Raw genomic sequence first — 14597 nt, 5'->3', positions numbered from 1 at the left:
TTTAAAGTTCTTATTGTGTTTCTGCGTACCAGGGCATGCACTCGTAATATGAAAAAATTAATTTAAACAGACTACAACAAAAATTACCTGGAATAAAGAACAATTAAAGAATGAACATAAAACACATTACAACTCTAGCAGGACATAGCGAAGGCTTCTTTAAAAAAAGATGGGTTTCTCCATGAAGGTGCGCAGATTGTTTTAAAAGTTATTTGCCTCCATGCCTTAGTTTTCGTTTTTGGTAATTTGCATATCGGTTACAGAAAACGAGCGGTGATGAGGCTGGGACGTGCCTAGCATACAAGCCATCCGATCTTCGTTCTTGCGCGGATTGATATATGCGTATGAATCTCAACACAAAGTTTTTGTACATATGAAAAAGGCGGGCGCGGCGGCGTGTATACATGTGATGTGCGATATAAGGCCTATATATAAGATTGTCTGAGCACATTAATCGCACACGAGTTTATTTCACGTTCCGCGAAGGAGATACTGAAGTTTTTTCCGGAGCACACAAGCCTAGGTAAATAACACTTTCATTGCTTGAAAGTATACTGTTGCCTTTACAGACGCTGTAGTTTTAGATGGCGTTTTAAAAATCAATCTGCGCACGATCATGGCACGACAAATGCTAGGCCTAACTGTTCTTTTGTGGGAAATTCCCTCGGTGTCCTGCATGTGGGCGTTGTCAGCAGATGATATGTCAATCATGGCAATAGCCCTAACGATAGTATGAGTGGATTTACTAACCGATTTTGCGTCATGTGTAATTAAATGTACTAAAATCCCAATTAATCAGCTCCAAGAATTCACTTAGCTTGCAATTGTAACTGTAGGTGCTTTATTCTTTCTGTAGTTTAGGCCCACCTCTCCTTCACACAACTAGGACCAGTCCCCAGCTGCAGCCCACTCGTTTGGTGTTCTTTTGGTTAATGATGGAAGTGCCGCGGTTTACGCAGTTCGCATTCTCAGAGTCTGGCATAAATTATAGGTTTATCTACATAGTTGAACTGACTTGGCAAAAGCCTAGGCTTTAGCATAAGTACCTATGAAGATTACGCACAATCTGGCTGGCCGTAGCCAAATATATCCAGTTGGTCTGATGGAGAAATCCTAGGGACGCGTGTAGGAAAAATCGGGATGGTTCGAAACAATACTTAACATAGGCCTACCCATGACAGTCATGGTTGAGTGCACACTTGGTATGTAGAGGCTCTGCCTTTTACAATGTAGGCCCAGCCCTCCAGATGTAGTGTATCTTTAAAAATCGTGGGTTTTAGTGTAGTTCTGAAGGGTTATTTTTAACCTCTGTTAGGTATGATATGGCCCATCGTTAAATCAGTAAAATTACCACTTGACAGAATGGATTGATGAGAAATAAAAGGTAGAACTCAAACCTGGCATTTACAGGAACTTTCTCATTTTTCATTGAAATTTGAATTTTATGATGGTAGGCCTACATCATAATAGGGCCTATTTTTGTTCTCCAGGCCTGTGTTAAATTTCTCTTAGTTCAGAGTGTTGCACTAGGCTTAGGTTTAGGAAAAAGGAACCTGGTGTTTATATTTATTTGAGTCCATTGTTTAGGAAATCAAGTTCCCTAGTCAGTTACATAAATGCCTGTGTATGGACCCTAGCAGGGCATTTAGATTTGCAATATTCGCAGTTGTTGGTACAGTTTACTCAAGCAGCACAATGCTGTGGCTAAAATGTGAACTTGCCAATTGCCAGTGCTAATTATCACCCAGCATTCCAAAAACGGCTGAAGTAGGCGTCTTTTGATGTTTTACATCTCTCTCTCCTACTGTTAATTTTTGGATTTCACAATGATCCAAAATAACCTTTGGTAGGTAAACGCTGTGAAATTTGCGGAAATCACATTGTTCATATGAACATTGGAAGACCATTTTCCAGACAATAGCTTGCTTACGATGATCAAGCCTGGTTTTAGAATGATCACTATTTGAATACAGTACTATATCGGGTACTACTTAGGTTGCAGAGAAAGGACCATCAGATGCATTACATAAACTGTCGTTCCAACATGACATACATGTACTTAAGACAATTAACATATGCCATCTGGAAACAAATATTGGGGTATACAGATTGTAAGTGCAGTCATCAATAAAAGGTCAACCTCTTGCTGTCAGACTTGTGATTAGGATGAGGAAGTATGGCATTGATAGTAGAATAGTAAGTTGCATTTAATTTTAGGATATGATGTCATATTCTATTTTAGTAATTTTACAGGTTTCGCAATTTCTTCATCCATCTCATCTACCCTTTTTCTGCAATTCTCACATGAAACAATGCTGTCCTTGCCATAAAAAAATGCAGTGTGCACTTTTTATGATGTGATCCCCTCCTGGACACTGCTCTTGCATGTAACACATTCTCTGCCCAAAGAGAATGTTTAAATATGTGATGGTGGACAGTTCTGTGATTTTGTGAACTACCTGTTCTATTATTTTTGTCCTATTGCTGAGCTAAACGGGTGTGTTCAGTTAGACAGTACTATGCATACGTATGCGTACTATCAACAATAAAGATGTACAGGGTATGCCAGTACTGCTTACTGCACGATTGAACACACCCAGTTGCTGCATTCCTTTTTTTTCTGGCTTGGTAGCAGAATCACATAGACTAATTTTAAAAACCTTTTTCCCAAGCACTTTCTTTTTAGTTGTAGTGTGCACAGCCTTGCTACTCGCATTAACAATTGCATGCCATTTCACAGTAGCCCGACATCATCTCCATATTGAAGTGAGCAGGTGTGTATGCGACTAAGTTGTATTTCTAGGCATTTTATTTTATTACTCTGCATGCTTTTCTGTTTAGCAAAACAGCAAGATGAGAAATTAATAAAAATCTTTGGTTCCCAGTAATGCTCAAAAACCCTCCATTGGTTTTGCTGCAGATTTTCTAAAGACATGATTCAGAAATTTGTCATTTGTGCTAAATTTTCTCGTAAATTGACATTAGTGTAAATTTTTGCTGTGTTTTAATTGTATTTGATAATTCATTAATTATGATCCCTTTTTGGAGCCTGAAAACCTGTGATAGGACTGCACATGGTTAACTTCTTCAAAGTTCAAAAACCACTCTGCTGCAAGTCACCAATTCCCTGTTCATCATTTTGCAGAACCATCAACATGGGTGACAAACCAGACGTTTCAGAAGTTGAAACATTTGACAAGTCAAAATTGAAGAAGACAGCGACTCAGGAGAAGAACCCACTTCCGACCAAAGAAAGTATGTACAGCCCAAGCATTATGCCATGGATTATTCCATGCCCTTCCGCCCTCCCCCCCATTCATTTCTGTTAAGTGCATGTTTCTTTGTAGGTCTAGTTGGCCACTTCAATCGTGATTTGCTGGCTTGAAAAGTGATATTTTCCTTCTGACCTCATCACTAAAATTGACACTTGATAGATTGATTACAGATGCAGTGGTACAAATCTCTGCTTTTAGTGAAACAAAACCTTAAAATATAACATTTAGCAATCTGTTTGTAGTTAACAGAATATCATCAAACTGGACAACTTTTTTTTATAATGGGATTTTTTTCTTAAAAGTAATGGAAACATGTGAATGATCTAAAATCAGTATATAGTTTGTTCATCAAAACATACTTTGATACTTAGTGATAATTTCTGATTCTTTTTTCTTTCAGCAATCGAACAAGAAAAGCAGGGCTAGCATGGCATTCTCCAACTTGTATTTAGTACCTGTAGTTAGCTAATTGTTCAAATTATTTCTAAGTTGTCTTTGTTTTTCATATTTTATACGTTGGTTAAAGGGTCTGGTTTCATTAAACTCTGTATAACAGGAGACAAGTCTATCGTATACAGACACAAATAGCTGTTTTGATTTGTTGCAGTACACCACTTGAACTTGATCCCATCAGGAATGAAGTTGATCGTATGCAGATAGAAAGAGCTATTTTGAGTTGTACCACTGGAACTTGATCTCATGTTAACTTCCAAAGTACTTGGTCATTTACAAGTAGCATGTACCAAGTTTACTTGAGGCATCTTATTTCTAATAATGCAATGCTACACATGGATTATTGAATTTGTCATTTAATCTTGTAACATAAGTAATACACAGTACCAGTGTATGAAGTTGGATAAGTGTCTTCAAGGGAGTTTGCCCCTGCTGAACAAATGACAAGTCAGTGATCCAACATAGTTGCCTTACTTGCTCAGATAAAGCAAACCTGTAGCAGCTCATAACCATTGTATAAATTAACAGAAGCTAGTTAACAAGTTTAAGAATGGAGTATGCCATGTTAGAAACGCAACTCTGCTTGGTGCAAGGCACCTTAGCCAAGCCGTCGTCCAGTGTCCCACCACAACTGAGTATGATGGGCCAACTTCCTTTGGAGGGAAAGAAAGCGAGTTCTCAAACACATCAGCGTTGTCATTGAGTGCCTTCTCCGACCAGGATATGCTGTGGTCTTCCAAGATTAAGAGAGCTGGCCAAGCATCTCTGATTGATTGAGTGAGCATACAGAAACTGCTTACTGAGACTGGTTAGTTAAGCGATATTAAAAACAGCAAATTCCTAAACCCACTGGGTCCCTGCACTTTGTCGGCTGCATTTGGCTGAACTAGTTTATGACAATGTGGTTGCGTTTTCTTTCATCAGTAATATTTTCATGATTTGAGCAAACTGAGCCATATTTTTGGTAACGTGGGTCAACAGTTGTCACCAGCTGAGGTTGATGTGTGTATATCATTTGGTTCAAATCACAGTGCTGTATTGTCGTGAGATACAATGCAAACCGTTGGCATTTGTGGGAAATGTGACCCTGATTCCTGGACAAACTAGCACTTGTGCCATCTTGGCAAAACCAGTTTCAAAATCTACAAAGGATCTGGTGAATTCCACTTCATGTACCTTTGAAAATTAGGAAGCTCAAAGCCTGTTTATTGAGAAATAAATCTGGAAAAACTGAAGTTGTTTCTTTGGTAGTTTTCATGCTTTGGTTGTTTTGACTAGTATCAGCTGTTACCTCCTTTCATACCACAGGAAGTGGTAGATTGAACACCACTACTGATGTGTATTTTCATTGGTCAGGCAACTGTTACATGCCATCCCAGTTCAGTGTCCTCTGAATTGGTGAAATTGGACAGAGTTCCCATACGCTGACCTCACTTGGCACCATGTGTGCATAAACCCCATGAGACTGGTCCAAAAGTGATTTCTTGGTACTGTAAATGCTTTTATATTTTCACAGCTGAATTGGACTTTTTAGGACAGTCACTTTCTGATGGTTTCTAATACACTGGAAGGAAATGTGAATGTCAGCGTATGGAACTTGTACAGAATGATAGAGCAATTGTGCCTGCTAAGGTATCAAGCTAACACGACATCCTTCCATAGCAAAGTGTTGCCTAAAGACGGTGCTGTTTACCAACAAAAAGCTGATTTTTGGTACAGTGCTCATCACATCACTTGACTAAGCACTTCACTGACCGTCGGCCTTTTTTTGGTAAATGACCCTTATGACATGCTTTACTTTGGTGGGTGCCGTGTTTGCTGATGTTCGATACTTTAGAATCATGTGACTTAATGGGTGCAATTTGTCTATTGTATCCTATCGGACTTAATTCTTGATTTCATACACCCCTCTTGGTTCATGAATGCAACTTGAGAAATAGATGCCCCATGAAGCTACCCTGCCCTGAATAAATATTGCCCTAGGAACAATACCTATTTTTTGTATCTGGTACACTTTGAGTCAGGACCACAGATCCAAAGTCTCATTAAGCTCTTGGGCAACTCTTATCAACCCCCCCCATAAAAATTGGTATGGATTTGATAAAATGCATGCAGTGTAATGCGACAATCAGAATTGAAAGTCATGATGTGTGGTAACGCACTGCTCATGGACAGGTGGTACGCATGCATTACATGCCTCTGACCAACTGGGTGTCATGACTTGCCAAATGCACATGTGCATGAGTGCGAAGCCATCACAGTGTCAAATTGGATTAGTCTATATGCTGTCCTTTCTCAAACATATTTCTTGATCCAGAGAAGTTCTGAACAAGAGACTAAATATGCTGCCTTGTGCTAAGTCTGAATGCACAAGAAATGTGATCGGATAGGGTTCATAGTTTCCCAAATGTCAGTGACATGGTGGTTGTGTAAGCAGTTCTGAACTCGTGCTAGTATATAGTATATTACAATTTTGGGTCACATCTCATTTTGGTCAGTCTTTTAGAACCTTTACAAACATGGCCTTATTTACAGCCCTAAGGCTCAGAAGCTTCCGCCATGTTCAATCAGTGGTGAATTTTTTTAAGATACATCTCCCCAACGCAAAAATACATCTTGAAATAGTTCGCAGTACCCGCTGCTACACTTGACTCGGACCGGCCAGCCGACCACGGCAAGCTCGGTGGTCGAGTGGGTAAGACATCTGCTCTAGTAAGCAGGAGGTCGTGGGTTCGAGTCCCACCCAAGTAAGCTTGTGAATTTTTTTCGCAAGCTCTCGGACAAGCACTGAGCATACAGTGTTTATTAATACATACGTTGGGTCAGGGCAAAACCCGTTATAAATCAGTGATGAATTGTCAATCAATGGTTCATTTTGACTGGTAACCTATGCATGAATATATACATGTACAGGGCACCAGGCAAAATTGACCTGTGGGTAACAAATTGTCACAGATCGAACTTGCCCTTATGTGAACCCATTCCTTTTTTTGTAGGACAGAATCATCAAAATGGGCGACAAACCAGACGTATCTGAAGTCACATCATTTGACAAAACAAAACTCAAGAAAACGGAAACTGAGGAGAAGAACACGCTCCCTAGCAAAGAAAGTGAGTACAGGATTAAACTGGAAATGCGGTGAGGAATTACACACCATTACCATTGTCGCAAGTTACTTTGTTGTAAGGAGTAACACAGGTGCTCAAATAATAAGAGGAAAAATTCTGAGCATATCCCTACAATGAAGCCAGTTTGGTATTCCAACAACACATGTCCAAAATGAAGTCATTTCCAGAACGGCCTCACGCATGCACAAGGCTGGACTCGATAAGTGCCACCATATGCCAACTCACATGATGAACATGCTCACATGCTTCGTTCTTGAATAACTGTTTGAAATACACACCTCAAAAAAATTAAGGACCACTTTGTATTTTGTTATTTGACTCTTCCTTGAAACTGCCCATTTTGAGAAAATGTGCATTTGATGTTTTGAAACATTTTTTTAATTTTTTGTTCCAATGAGAACACGATCAAGACAAACAAAAAATGAAAGAACTAGACCCACTCATTGCTTGGAAAAAATTACAAGTTAAAAAAAAAGTGGTCTTTAACGTTTTTTTGAGACGTATATAGGTATCAAACTGGCTCATTGGCAGGTTTGGGTTTATACATGTATAACATTGGTGGTTATAAGGTGGTGATGTCTTACTGATTATATGTTGAAGAACTTCTGCAGGAACTAATGAGATTCACTTGCATGTATTTTTTTTTCAGCAATTGCTCAAGAAAAGAAGAACTAACATGACAGTCTCCATGGACTTGTACTTAGCACTTGTAGTTGGCAAATTAATTTCTACATTGTTCTTCCTAAAAAGTTCTTAACTATTTTTGCTGTTATGTGTTAGTTCAATTATCCAGTGTTCTTTCATTCTGTAATGTTGAGAGCCATGGGCCTATAATGTACTCCTACTGTAATGTACATGTACTTATGTACATGTACTTATGTGATTAGACTGGTAAAGTCCCAGGGGGGTTTTCACTCACTAAAACATATGTTCTGCAATATTTGTATACACTTTCTCATTGCATTTGCACAAAAATATCACAGATGTGTGACATTTGTGCTGGTAGGACTTGTCTCTGTTATTCTTGTCTATCGCATTCATTTCATGTAGACTCCATGTCAAAAATGAATACTCAAATACAGTAACTGGCAGAAAGTCACACCTTTAACAGTTATGTTTCCTGTACTTTACGGTACATAACGGAGGCTCAAGCTTCTACCGTTTTTGGTTAAAAGTGATCAACTTTATCCTGTTGCTGAACGCAGACATTGTTTCAACTGTATTTGTTTTAGTGTTCCTGTTACATAATGTATTTCCAGTTAAATGTTGGATTATCATTTGTTGTGTTGAGCAAATTGAGTGATGCCTATTTCCTCACAGCTTCTTGTGTGAAACACAGCAGAGTAAGATTGTCAAGCTAAAGAAATGAACAATTCACTGATGTACGAGAAATTGCCTTATTTCTTGCAAACAAATTATACAGCAAATAGCAGCTGTCATATTTGTATGAATCAGAAGGGAGTTTTGTAAAAATAAAGAAAAAGTTATGGATGGAGTAATGCCATGTTAGAAACATTAGACAATGCAATGCATCGATGCTGTGGCCTCGCCAGTCATTACAGAGACAGTGGGAAACTCATTGGACATATCATGTTCTGGACAGTTGTTGGTGTGTGCCTTCTCCGCTCAGACAGCAGGACCAGGGTCTTCCAAGAATGCTAAGAGCACCGAGTTGTGACAACAATTGGCACACATGCACAGAGACTGGTTTCAAGACCAATTACCATGCACTTCTCCTAATCAGCAACTGAGCTAGACAGACACAAAATGTTCCTTTATGGTTTCCTGCAGCTTTTCACCATTGGAAAGGAAAGGCATACAGGTTACCCCTTCCACGGATGTAAAAACGCATAAGATTCAGTGTTAGGCTGTTAACATCTCATTGTTTATGAAAGCTATGCAGAATTAACCTTGTACTGGTCCTGGACATGTAAGCCAGCATGTGTTTGTATGAACACCTACATCCTTGGACCTGCTAGTTCAACAGTATCTAAATGATGAAACAGAAACCTCAACTTGTCAAAATACACCACATGTACTTGTACTTTTGTGTACGGATACAGTAATCTTTCAAATGTGGAAAAGTACTGGACAAATTTCCCACTTTGCATTCCTGTTCATCCTTAAAAAGAGTTGAGCTACATGTAAAGGCCTGTTTGGTTCAATGACTAATAAAATTTGGAAAAATGCATATATGTCTCTCTTCCTTTTGTACCAGGAGTAACTTTAGACAAACTTATTAGTACACAACAGACAGTCCAAAGTACCAGTAGTTATCAGCTTTATTTAGCCTTGGAATCAGACTGTAAAGAAATCATTTGACGCTGATGAAAATGTGTGTTGTACTATGCATCGATAAGCTCCACTTATGTAAAAAAAAAATCAGATTAAAAAATACTACGGTCCAAAATGCCTTTCATTACCAGCACAAAAAAATATTTCAGTGCTGAAATTTTGTTAAAACCTGGAGCTTGCAACTACTTTTTAGCTCCATCAAATTTCCAACAATCACCAAAATGTCAGAGTAATGGAATCATTTTTGTTTTTAGCAACCAGAAAGTTGTGGATGTGGTAATTACCGCAGCAATTGCAGTCTGGGTTAATTTTCTGTCCAGAACCATGATCTACACTACTCTGAACATTATCTTCACCCAGCGGGCTCAGAGATGAGCAATTCATGGCTGTTATCTCATTAGGCTGGAGTTGTCAATGAAATGAAATAAGTAGTTTATTTCATTTCCTGTTGATACTCCTCATAATGAATTGGAAAAGCTGAAATTTCTGAAATATACATGACCACATGAACCAAACTGTGAAACTGGTCTTTAACACATGCTTGAAGAGTCGATGTAACAGCAAAATCTACTGCAAAACAGCTCTATGAACTGACGTAGATGAACTTTCTTCTGACTGCATGAGCAGGACTTTCACCCCATTAGTGTAATCTGTTCTCCTGATGGAATCTGTAGCCCAAAGTGTCTATGAACTCTTCCATCTTGGTTTCTTAGAGGGTGGGGGCTGTGACTCGGCCTCTTCAGCAGTCTGGGGAAGAGGGTCAACACTGAAACCTGGAACCTAGAAAAATGGGGAGGGACAGAGAATCTTAGAGCTTGGGAAGAAAAGGTAGCATTACACATTCAAAGGGGCCTGTGAAATGCGATTTTGAAATCAAAACCAATTAAAAACTATCAACTTTTTAGAAATGCCTTTGGTTGGATGATGATCTTTTTATGTTGGTTTTCTAGGGGACATTTTCAGTTTCTCAGTATTCATGAATTAATTTTGTTCACTCTTTAAACTGAAGTAATTCGTGCACCTGCCAAAAAGGGTGTGATTAAATCAGTGTCTGCATTGTGTGTTGTTTGAATAACCAAACATGCTGAACGCCCTGCCAGGCACATGATGTATTACCACAACAGGAGAGACTTTGGTCTGGAACTAGGTAGATTTTTAAGTACTTTTTACGGACGAAAATCTGGTTCTCTCCATCGTGAAATATTGGAACCATGCTCCAAGTCTACACCATTTCAATGCATATTGCCCAGCACAGCACCGACCTGATACTATGTGACCATCTGGCTTCTATGAATTCACTATATTTAGTTTTCCAATTAAAGCCCACTAGGAATTCATTTTGGGAAATTCCAGTTGGACTAATCACACTTGTGCCATCTGGAGTCATCTGCTGGAATGCTTTTACTCCCACCAACCAGACAGTTGTTGAATACTTGAAACATTTTTTTGAATAGCATCTTAAAGGCATGTCGTGACATTTAAAAATCCTATCTGATATGTTTAAAGATAAGGGTGGACTTCAAAGCTGAGATCAGAAAACCTCCAAAAATTTTCGGTATGCGAGCATGGTGCAGTCATCCACAATAACATTTATCAATTACTGACAGCAGTTTTACATTTGTTTTGTAAAGTCAGGAAAAATGTATTTCAGAAAATTAAAAAGTACAAATTCATGCACTCTTTACGAACAACCCCAACAAGTATTAAAGAATACATGTCATGTACAACCGACTGTTACCAAGATGGTAAAATCTTGGCTTACTAAGAATATCGAAGTATAAAAGTGTACACTGAACCAACTTCCTGTCCCTTGCTGTGGTCATGTGACCCTCACATTTTTTTACATCATGCTTGATCTGTCTGGGCACTGGGCAGATTGACGTAACTATGAGGTTTAAACGGAGTCTCCAAAACAGCAGACATAGTGAGTGAGGGAAGATGCTTGGCTCAGGATAAATACAAGGACCCACCTTGGGCTCCACCAGTTTCAGTCGCAGTCTCTGGTGCTGAATGTTGGAGGTCTCTGCACTGATTTGAACTCTGACCTTGTCAAACCCTCGCAAGGTCACTGCCCCTGCTGACTGAGTGCATTCCTGGAAGGTAAAACAACAGTGCTGAGCGTTGCTAACAAGAAACTGTGAGATGCAAGTCCAGTGTCAAAGTGAACCGAATTTTCTCATGCTGCAGGGGAAAAAAGATCATTCATGAGAGAAGACAGGAAAGTGGAGGGACTTGATGCAAACAATGTGGCTATGAACCTTGAACATTTGGAGATCAACGGTTCAGGGCAAATCCAGAATCACTGATGTGGAGAAGGGGAGGAGGCTTTTTGGGGAGGGCAAAAATAACGGACAATTTCTCCAGTTAATCTTTAAGGTCTTTCAGGGGTTTGAGGCTCATTATTTTTTTTGGGGGGGGGGACAATTTAAACTCTTTGGGGGGAAGAAAGGCAATGAAATGTGACCAAAATCAAGTTCCATTTCAGTTTAAAAAATTGTCTCTTTAAGAAGAAGGCAAGGCCCCCTCCTCCCTCCGGGATCCGCCTGTGACTGAAGTCAGGGTTAAGTGGGTTTTTCATTTTGCAAAGGACTATTGATATGACACAGTGTTATCAATTTCAAGTTTCAAACCAAAAAATAAGGTGGTAACATTTTTTTCTCCATGTGTATTTGGGCAGCTCTATGCAAAAGTGGAAATACATGTAGATATGTCATTTTGTTACTGAACTCATTCTTATTTGTGCTTTGAAAAAAGGGGAAAAAATGCTTGTACACTTCATTTATTGAAAAATGTCTCATTTTCAAGTCATAATGAGGCTGGTCATGGAATGACAAGTTATCTGCTTTTGTGTGAAATTTCATTTCAAGCATACATTGTATGTTGCTATTCTTGAATATTTGCACGATGTATAAGAAAATAGGGTGAGGTACATGTAACAGAAAAGCTTTTAACCCTAACAGTCCGAAATTATCCGATTACGATATCATTTTACAAACACCCCAGAAAAATGCACAAGAAAAATGCTTAAAATGAGCAGAGAACGGATGGTTGGAATAAAAGGACATTCACCTCACAAACAGAGCATCATAAAATCTACGCTAGTGATACAAAGTATAAGTGTGATACACCTTGCTTCATTGCACAGTGTTAATGCCTGACTTCTTCCCTCTGTGCACCAACACCAAAATGTGTCTGGGACCATCTGCCGTTAACTATTATCAGAGAATGCCTGATTTTAACAGACATTATGAACTATTCAAGTCATGCGCGCATTTTTGATTCCAGTTCAGAGAAAAAGATACACTTTCCCTCACATTTAACGGAGGGCTAAGTCAGGCTGGCCAACCATTCCTTCTTTTCATGACTGAACTCACTAATTGCACTCTTGACGTTACCACTTAATGAACATAACATCAAAACACCGCACCATATCGACTTGAAACTTGATAATGAGTGTCTTTACATGGGAAGTTTCAAATCAATTGGGTATGTGGCAGCTGAGTTCTTGGAGAATTACCCCACCCTCCCACTGTGAGTTGGTCCAAAACAACCGGGTTCTTTGAGGGATAAACCTTGCTGAATTCACTGATAAAGTGATTTCTAAATCAGAGCAGGAAATAAAATTAAAAAAATTTTTGTTTGTTTCTGCTGTTGGAATTCATCGGGTGATTAGGTAACTGCCTCTGAATTTTGCAGACCACAAGCTATATGACATGTTCACGATCTCTGAATTATGATTTGATGACAAAAACTTTAAGGGGAGACTCAAGGGGAATCGAGGGGGAAAAGTAGAGGAATACCCCGTTAGTCAGACAAACAAAGCGCTTCTGTACATGTTATTGCCAGAGGGTAAAGTCATCCGACTGTTAAACTCTTCAAATCAGAGAAGAGATACTGCATCCTGATACAACCTGTTATTCAGCACAATCACAAAAGTGGCCTGAGGTAGCAATAATGAATTGGCATTCTAGGGTCATTGTACTGTCCTCAATGCAGTGAGCTGCAATAAGAGAGGTTTATTTTTATGCCATTCAGTCACACACTAAATAGGTGAACATTTCGAGTCCCATTTTGACAAAGTGTAGGGAACAAAAGCAAGGAATGCACCTGCCCTGGGTATTTTGAAAGAAAAAAAAATGGGTACACGTCAGCGACCAGATTAAAAGTCAGTCATCTGGTAAGTGGAAGACTGCTGTACTGTATTGTGTTGGTCTTATCTATGGGCGCCTTAGATTCTGTGAAAATGTTATCCTGGCGGTTTCAAATTTTGTTCTTCACTGAAAATGGTAATGCTGGGTACTGACTTGCGAAGGCAATTATGTTAGAAAACAACCAAAATTAACAGACAGCAAGGCCATCTTTGCAATATCTAGCATGTATGGTTATTTTTTACTTGCCAACTTAGGTGAGCTTTTATTCCACACCATACCCCAAAAGGAGGTTGCAAAGGCGTCAGACTGTCACCACGGCAACACATAGCTTTACCTGCCCTTGCAAAGCCCACATTTTTCAAAAGTCATCTCCATGACACAGGAACACTTCCAAGGAAGAAAGACTGCCAGGGTTTCAAGTCCTAACTTATAACCGCCACCAAATGATAGAACAGGATATCCTTGTGAGAATCCCTTCCAATATGTCAGCGTGTTACCCATGGAATTACCCAGATCCAACATGAATCACTGCCCACTTAAGTTTCTCAGAACCTTCACTCAATGGCCAAAGGTCGACAGCAGGGTGAAAGGAAAAGGTGGAGAAAGATGGGTTTTATAGGTTTTGATAACTAATTTTCCCATTATCCATGAAAGTTGAAACTTCATCTACATTGTACAAAAATATCCCCCAAAAGTTCATGGGCTCCTTTTTCCCCCCAAGATACCAGGACAACATTAAGATATAAGAGGATATTTTTGAACTTATGAAACTCTGCGAGGGGAAATGGCTAAAATGAGCCCATAAGACTCCTAAAAGGCCAATTCGACCGAAGAAATAAGAATTCCACGCCAACAAAAGGAAAAGGCCCAGCCTGGTTAGTTTTGTTTACTCTATAAATTACACTCATGCAAAATGGAACTAGCTGAATTAATATGATATGAAACTGTACAGTAATACATCAAGTAATGACATTTGGTATTGTGTACATGCACTTGACATGCATAACAATACTAACCCAGCAGTATTTCAGATTCTGTACACTGTTTACTTTGACCATGGTTAAAAAATATCGATATAAGTCATACACTGTGGAGGCAAGCCTTTAGATAATTGCTGGTCTTTTAAATAAACAGTGAGTGATACATGTACAGCTCTATATGCAAGAATTTGTGTTAACAACCAAATATAGACGTACATGTACATGTATAAACAAATACCACACTGACAAATTGGTTATCCACTGTGCACATGTGAGGTTTACATCTAGACCCTGAAATATATGGTCATGGTCAC

General features: G+C 39.1%; 1 protein-coding gene and 1 long non-coding RNA gene across 3 annotated transcripts in view; one reads left to right on the top strand and one right to left on the bottom strand.

Annotated features, from left to right (window-relative positions):
- Nucleotides 1–143: 143 nt before the first annotated feature.
- LOC110979785 (uncharacterized) lies at nucleotides 144–3214 on the top strand. The gene is made up of 2 exons (XR_015424574.1): nucleotides 144–523; nucleotides 2673–3214. It is a non-coding gene; the product is annotated as an uncharacterized LOC110979785 (long non-coding RNA).
- A 5112-nt stretch (nucleotides 3215–8326) lies between these two features.
- Nucleotides 8327–14597, bottom strand: part of dis3 (DIS3 homolog, exosome endoribonuclease and 3'-5' exoribonuclease) — a 40683-nt gene continuing 34412 nt past the window's right edge. For both annotated transcript variants that reach the window (XM_022235829.2, XM_087133794.1), the window contains exons 21-22: nucleotides 11123–11245; nucleotides 8327–9932 (exon numbers count right to left, since the gene is read on the bottom strand). In XM_022235829.2, coding sequence (XP_022091521.2) covers nucleotides 9837–9932; nucleotides 11123–11245 — 219 coding nt within the window. In that variant the 3' untranslated portion in view covers nucleotides 8327–9836. The remainder of the gene's footprint in view (nucleotides 9933–11122; nucleotides 11246–14597) is intronic.

Source organism: Acanthaster planci, linkage group LG02, assembly GCF_054643075.1.
Source record: "Acanthaster planci isolate LZ-2023a linkage group LG02, COTS_SCS, whole genome shotgun sequence".
In the NCBI taxonomy this organism is placed as follows: domain Eukaryota; kingdom Metazoa; phylum Echinodermata; class Asteroidea; order Valvatida; family Acanthasteridae; genus Acanthaster; species Acanthaster planci.
Note: the sequence above shows the minus strand (reverse complement) of the source record. Positions and strands in the feature narration are given on the sequence as shown.